Source organism: Melozone crissalis, unplaced genomic scaffold (genome assembly GCF_028551555.1).
Source record: "Melozone crissalis strain CALT ecotype California unplaced genomic scaffold, PUWL_Pcris_2 ptg000005l_1, whole genome shotgun sequence".
NCBI classification, from domain to species: domain Eukaryota; kingdom Metazoa; phylum Chordata; class Aves; order Passeriformes; family Passerellidae; genus Melozone; species Melozone crissalis.
Window position 1 is genome coordinate 34,866,799 of NW_026535783.1, and position 7,345 is coordinate 34,874,143.

The window sequence follows — 7,345 nt, forward strand, 5'->3', positions numbered from 1 at the left end:
GATGTAGGATCATATCCAGCTTTTATCTTCTAGAATACCCAACCCCACAAGTATGCTCTCAGTAAGTTCTTCTCCCCATTTGTTCTCAGGTCTGGGATTGCCCCAGCTCACATGCAGCACCTTGCAGTTGGACTTGTTGTTGAACTTCATGGGCCCAACTCTCAATCTTGTCCATGTCCCTTTGGATGGCATCCCATTCTTCTGTTGTGTCAACTGCACTGCTCAGATTTGTGTCATTTGCAAACTTGCTGAGATTGCACTCGATCCCACTATCTGTGTCATTGAGGTAAACATTGCAGAGCAGTGCTCTCAAAACAGAGCCTGAGGACATCACTCATCACCGGCCTCCACCTCAACACAGAGGCATTGACCACAACTCCCTGGCTACAGCCAGCCAACTCTTTATCCATTGAACTGTCCATCCATCAAATTCCGGTGTCTCCAATTTGGAGATAAAGAGCTTCTGAATATCTTGTAGCTCTTGATTGCAGTCTTCCAGTTGTATGACTTTCCCCAGTGTTTGCATGATAGAAATTACGGCACAGTTTTCTAATTTCACAATAGTTTTCAACTCCTCTTGCTTGTTACCCATGCACTGTACAGTTGTGTAAGAGAACATGTCTTAAAAACACTCTCCATCTGCTTTAGTGCCTCTTTAGTGCCAAGAGGGTTAACTTTAATTAGGACAGCTATCTTTGTAAATTAAGCCAGTCTTTGTACCAAATTGGATGAGAAGTTATTACAGCTTCCAAACCATTCATTCAGATGGGGCAAATCTGGCAAGTGACAGCCACAGGGACTTACAAACAAGGGATGAAGTCTTTAGTCAGTGCAGCCATTTCTTCAGTGAGGTCTGACCCATACTTCTGATGTGATCTTGGATCTAGCCAAGGTGAAACTTGTACTACCTTGGTTGGCAGTGATGCAGTGAAAACATCCCTCTTCTAATGCCCCTCTGAAACAAAACAAGTTGTATTGCTTCAGTTTCCTGCCACAACTTAAGCAAAGGCCATGTGCACTTGGTGGTACAAAATGTGGAAATGTGATGAGAAAAGCCTGCCTAGAGCTGTTTTTTTAGCACTGCCCAGCTGCAGGTCTTTCTGCTCATGACACTGAGCCATAGCAAAGCCATGTGTGTGGTCCTAGCCCATTTCAGTACACACAGTAAATAATACCCAGGTATCTGCTGCTACTGCATAAACTCAGAGTAGGAATACCCACTAATGGGCCTGATTTTATTAACAGTAAAAATTTTCAGAAAATGTTTCAAACGGTTATGAACAGCTCTGGTGAGACAACAATCCTCCCTCAAGGACCTTATACTGCTTTTTCCAGTATATTTAGTAGAAATCTCAAAAGCAGGTTTTAAGGATCTCTGCTGCAAAGCAGTACAATCTCATAAAGCAGATCCCTGGTGGAAAACCCTGGCAGAGACAAGGCATGTAGGTAGAGCTGAGGCTTTTTAACCTTCCTCATATATACCTACTCCCATTTATGATATACCTATTGCAGTTCTGGTTAATGTTTGTTTGTTTGTTTGTTTGTTTGTTTGTTTGTTTTTCCTATGCACTATATGGTGGTACAAATTTTTCTGTCTTGGGAAATTCACTGGGCCTGAGACCATCCAGCCTTGTTCTTTCGGCTGGGCCCATGGGCACTCAATTCTGCCCCCAGCAGTAGGTGTCCCCTCCTTGCTCCACCCTCCAGCAGTGCGTGTAAATCGGGGGCTGGCCGGGGAGTCCCAGCCCCGAGGGATGTTCTCGGCCGGCTGGAGACTGAGCCTTACTGCGAGCTGGACGGCAGGAGGGAAACTTCGCCAGCCCCGCTCTCCCTGTCCGTCCGTCCGTGTCTGCGGTGCAGCAGCCTGAAGCAGCGGGCTCTGGACATCTTCCTTCTGCTCAAGCTCTCCCGGAGGACCTCACGGCTATTTCTGGCTGCAGGAAAATGTACTGGGGAAATCATGTTAGGTAAGTTTGCTTGAGATGTCGGGGACCCTCTCTAGCCAGGGATGCTCATTCCTTTTACAAGTTCACGCACTCACCATTCGTTTTGTGTCTTATTAGCACAAATTTACTTCTCGTTTGATCTTTTTTTTCTCTCTCTTTTTTAAAAAATTTTTTACAGAATTCTTTTCACTTTGACTCTGGTCTGGCAGGCTGTTCATTTAGAAAAAAGTAAGTGACCTTCATATTTCTCCCCGCTACCCTGTGTTTTTCTTCTACATTTACAGTACGCATTTTTTCATCACAAACTACCTTTCCCTGACATATTTGCACTTCGTGTCTAGGCCCTGAAAAAGAAGAACGGAAAGCAGTTGTGAAAGGTCTCAATGCTACAGCACTAAAGCAGCAGCCCAAGAACGAAGGGACCTTTACAAATGCGCTCAGTGATATGAATCAGAGTTACGAAAGTAGAAAGCAACAGAGTTCCAGGTCTTTAGTGCCTTTCACTGGAATTACAGAGAGTAAGTAACATTATTTTTGTAAACAATGACATAAAATTACTTTTAAAAATTTTAATATAGTATTGCTTTAACTGTTGTCCCGGAAAATTCCAGCCTGTTGGTTTTCTGTGACCACCCATTTCAATTATACCCATGGCCACCTGATAAGTGATGATAAAAATTTAAGGTAGAACTTAAGATCTCTCACTTGCAAAATTGTTAAGGAAAAACAAGGAAGAATATTAATAATGAAGAAGTGCTTGGCACTTCGTGTTTACAAGAGCATCTGTAAAATTTTGTAACATTCTTTTTATTGTTTAGAATTCACGATATTTAATGGCCATAAAAATGTTAATTTTATAAAACAGTTTTGAGCCACCTGAAAGCAACAGTACTAACAGCAAAAAAAATGTATTCTGTTTCCTCCCATATATAAAGTTTTAGATTGGTGCTCAACCCCAGGACTCTGAGAAAGGCTTAAGGGAGCATTTCCTCCACTTCAAAGCCAAGTAACTTCCCAGTTTTTATTCAAAAATAGGTGTCACTTCCCAATAAAAATGTCTCATTTCTTAGTGTGGTTGAAACCTGCATCTGTCACAGTGAAATATTTCACTTGAACACATCCTGCTGCTACAGAATTTGCCAGGCGTTGCTTCTTCACCATCCTGTAATCCCTAGTAGCTTGTTTCTAATCCTTAACTAAACAAACTGGGTTTAGCTGAACAAACACTCTTAACAGGCATATAATTTTATTGTCTCTAAAGACAATAAAACTAGATATCCTTAAGAGACTTTGGGAACTGGAGAGACCTGAGAGAACAAGTGAGGAAAAGGTGAGGTCCAGAGCCCCTGAGATGCTTGTTAACCTCTGTAAATATTGTCTTGTAGGTAAAAAACTGAACAGACGCTGCTGCCAGAATGGAGGGACTTGTATCCTGGGGACCTTCTGTGCCTGCCTGAAGTACTTCACCGGCAGACACTGCGAATATGATGAGCGGCTAGGGTAAAAAAAAAAAACCTGTCCGAAGTCAGAGGAGATGAGTGTGGTGCTCTGAAGGGTTGTTTTCTGTGCTGGGGTCAGAGATGTACAGAATGTCGCCCTTGTCGTTGACAGAAACTGCGGCAGCATTCCCCACGGCGTCTGGGTGCTGAAGGACTGCTGGCTGTGTCGGTGTGCCTATGGTACCCTGCACTGCCTCTCGGAAATAAGGCAGAGTAACTGCGGTAAGAAATGGCACTAAATCAAACATTTTTCACTCCTGGGTGGCAGAATTGCCTTCTGCAGTGGTGGGGTACTTGGAGGATGCAGTATGTGCCCTAGTTGGACTTCTACAGTGGGTTGCTTTGCTTTAGAGAAGGAATTAGTGAGACAGTAAGAAGCACTGCTCTTTGACTATATAGTACAGCACAAAAGACACTTTCAGATATTCATAATTCTGTACAGTAGGAAACTTCCCACCGTTTTAATTGAAAATTACAGAGGTTAAACACTTATCTGTTCTGCAAAATCTGTACGTCTATGATTTCCCACTTAACCAGGACAATTTGTACAACTAAGCTAAATCCAAGCACAACACATGTTTCTAAGGCAAAGAGAAAAAACAGTAGTGTATACTGGTGTGGAGGAAATAGAAACTGGAATTTCACTAGAGAATAAAGTTGTGTCTACTAAATACACAGAATCATCAATCATCATGCTTAAATGACTCAAAACTAATTGAATATTTTTTTAAGATCTGTATCTCAATCTTCAGAATATTCTTGTATGAGTTTTAAGTCTGAACACACTCCTCACTAAAAAATGTGTAACCATTATTCTGATCAATGTAAAGTTGTGCCACCTAGTCTCCTAAAAAGCATTCTATCATTTTAAGTGAAGTCTTACTACATCAGCCTGTGAAATTCCCTGAATAAATGGTTGAATATTTTTGAAAACAGTCTATCAACTAGCATAAGGATTTAAAGAATTGTTATACTGGTATTATTTTCCATGGAGAATTGATTGATCCAGTCTGTTCTCAATACTCTAAAGATCACTAATAAGGATTGAATAATATTTTCTCTTCTGTGGCAAAGTCAGTGCAAAATATTCTTGCCCTTTCCACCCATATCTCAATCCTATCTTGCGCTTTCCTTCAGTTGTGCCAAGATCACTCCTTAGCAGGGTAAGAAAACAACAGACCTAAAGGGTTTCAAGATTCATTTGCACCCCAAGCAGTCTCTCGTTTCCTGACCAGATTCCTGCCTGAGTATCAATGCCTTGAAGCTGTGACTTCTGAGTTGTAGCACCAACTCAGATGTAAATCAAAACATTAAAAAGGTGACATTCCTACCTTTGTAACCCTAGACAGAAAAAAAAAAAAATCCACCAGAACAGCTTTTTCCTCCAAGTCTTCTGCATTGAGCAGTTAAATGTATCAGACAACACGCTCAATAAACTTTTTACATGCTTAGCATTGAATCAGCCCCATTGCTCCTCATACTGGAGCAAAAGACATTATGGGTCACCCTATGCTCCGTAAAAGCAATCAACTGCTTGCTGCTCTTAAACTCAGTTTAAGAAAGGCAATTAAGGTCTCAGTAGAGAGAGAATCCTCTGAGCAGGGACTCCGTGGCTTTCACGTACAAGAGGGTATGGCTCCTCTGCTTTTGCTACAAGCTAAGTCCCTTGTTAAAGGAAGGGTTAAAAGCCGACATTCAGGCTTGAGTGCTCACCTCTTGCAAAGCTCTTCCTCTTGCTTTTGCCTGGTATTTACTTTTGATTATTCTGAGATTATTGCCGGCAAGAGCTGATAAGTGCTATCAGTTGCTCCTCAAACGATCATTGATAGGACATCTATTTACATCTCTCCCCTGAGAATAGTCCCTTTGATTGGCTTTAACAGCTGATACCTTTAACTTAAGTACCTGTGAGATGTCAGAGGACTTTTCAAGTATGTTGAAAAACCTTATGTTTTCAAATTTACCTACTTACTCATTAGCCATTTTATTTTCTTGATTTTTTTTCTTTTAAGAACTGACATCGGAAACAGAGGAAATTATCAGACTGTATTCTAATGGTTTAAGATTACAGCAAACAGTGATTTCAGTCACTTGCCTGCTCGCCATCCTCTGGAGTTCTGCTAGCTGGCAGCTGTGAAACTGGACAAGGGGAAATACTCAGGGTTGATGGAACCCTCACCATGAATCATACATTTCTTCTATGAGCTACAGAAGACTCTTCTACCTGCATGTTGGAGGCAGACTAAGATGTATTAGTTAATGCTGAAATACCTGGGTTATTATAAATTCAGATTATATGAATATGAAGTATTTATTATTATATTATTATATTAATACTGCTATCAATGTCTGATTCTAACGATTCTTTATTTTCAAAATACTGCTCTTCCAGTGGAAGCAACACCCCCAATATTCTATGCCTGAAGTATTGTAAGTTATAGTAATTTCTTTTGTACACAGTACAACTCTTATAACAAATAAAACTTATTTCATTTCTGAAAACTTTTTGTTTAACTTTATTTAAACTTGAAAATTCTTATCTACCATTTGTCATTATATTTTATCTTGTAAGAAAAGCACAGGGTAGAATGAGCAAACAGTAATTTGAAGCCATAAGGAGGGGTTTAAGAGTAGATATCTTTCAAGCTCTAATATAAAGAATTGTAAAAGTTACATAGTCTTTCTTCTTCCTCTTTCTTCTTCTTTCTTATTTATTATAGCAAAATTGTATATATGCATAATCTGCCTGGTAGGAATCGTATGTCTACTAAGAACCCATAAGGGATGGTTATTTGTCTTTTGGGGATTTACTTTATACCCTAGAAATATGAATGTCTCCTTTTATAAAGTGACAGCAAAGGGCAACTTTGCTTAACTTTTTCTACAGCAATAACCAATTATATATTGATTTATATATAATTTAAAACTTTGTATAGCTTGGTTGTAAAATACAAAATGTTTGTAAGTGCATTTTAACGCAAATTTATAAAGCAGAAACAGGTTTGTTTTGAAAAAAAAAAAAAAACAAAGATAAACCTAAAATGTATCTTCATCCTTTTGGAGAGGAAGTACCACATTGAAACAATCAGATTCATAATTTTATTGACTATAAAGACATTACTGATAAAGAAAATTCTTAATGTCTTTTAAAAATTCAATATATTTAATCCTTAAAATTTTAATCCTTTCTTATTTATTTGGTGCTGCAAATCAAGCCAATCCAGTTCTTAAGGAGAAAAGGATGCAATACCAAATTACACAATGTAGTGCCTGCCTTTTAATATATGACTACTCAGAATGAGACTTTTTTAGAGAGTTATTGTATAGAAACATATTCATGTTCAATACTGCAAATATTCAGACTACTCCTTCCCAGCCCCAGACTTGTGCTGAGAGACAAGTCTTCTCACACTTCACATAAGATACACTAACTAGAAATGGTCCTTTTGTCATTATTTCACACAAATTGGTCTGTACCCATCAGCCTGTGTTTCCACAGACCATCTTAGGATATAAATATATATCAAAGAGAACAGCTGGAGGAAAATATCTGTGCCTTTATTTTACAGAGGCTGAAATTTCAGGAATGCCATTGTGAAATCATCTTGGTTTCCATATCATTCAGGTATGCTATAAAGTATACCTGAGAAGTCTGTAAGCAATACAGCTTGTAAAGTCTTCAAATAGTCTTTACTTTTTAAAGGAAAATACATAGCACAGTAAAAATACATCTGAAGTAATATTTATTTTTTATCCCTGTAGAAAATATACAGAGCCATTAAAGATTGCAATTAACAAAAGAAAAAGTGTTTTAATACAGGTTTTACAACAGAACAGCTATTTCTGTTTCAATAACACCCACAGCAGATTTAATCATGCAAAGCTGAACTGGAATAACTC

General features: G+C 38.9%; 1 protein-coding gene across 1 annotated transcript; it reads left to right on the top strand.

The window, feature by feature from the left end:
• The first annotated feature begins 1,929 nt into the window (after positions 1-1,929).
• On the top strand, positions 1,930-5,582 carry LOC128944974 (cryptic protein-like). Its single transcript, XM_054288486.1, has 6 exons — positions 1,930-1,967; positions 2,125-2,174; positions 2,288-2,464; positions 3,332-3,446; positions 3,558-3,667; positions 5,458-5,582. The coding sequence occupies exons 1-6, from the start codon at positions 1,945-1,947 to the stop codon at positions 5,580-5,582; spliced, it is 600 nt and encodes a 199-aa protein (XP_054144461.1). The 5' UTR covers positions 1,930-1,944.
• Positions 5,583-7,345: the final 1,763 nt, after the last annotated feature.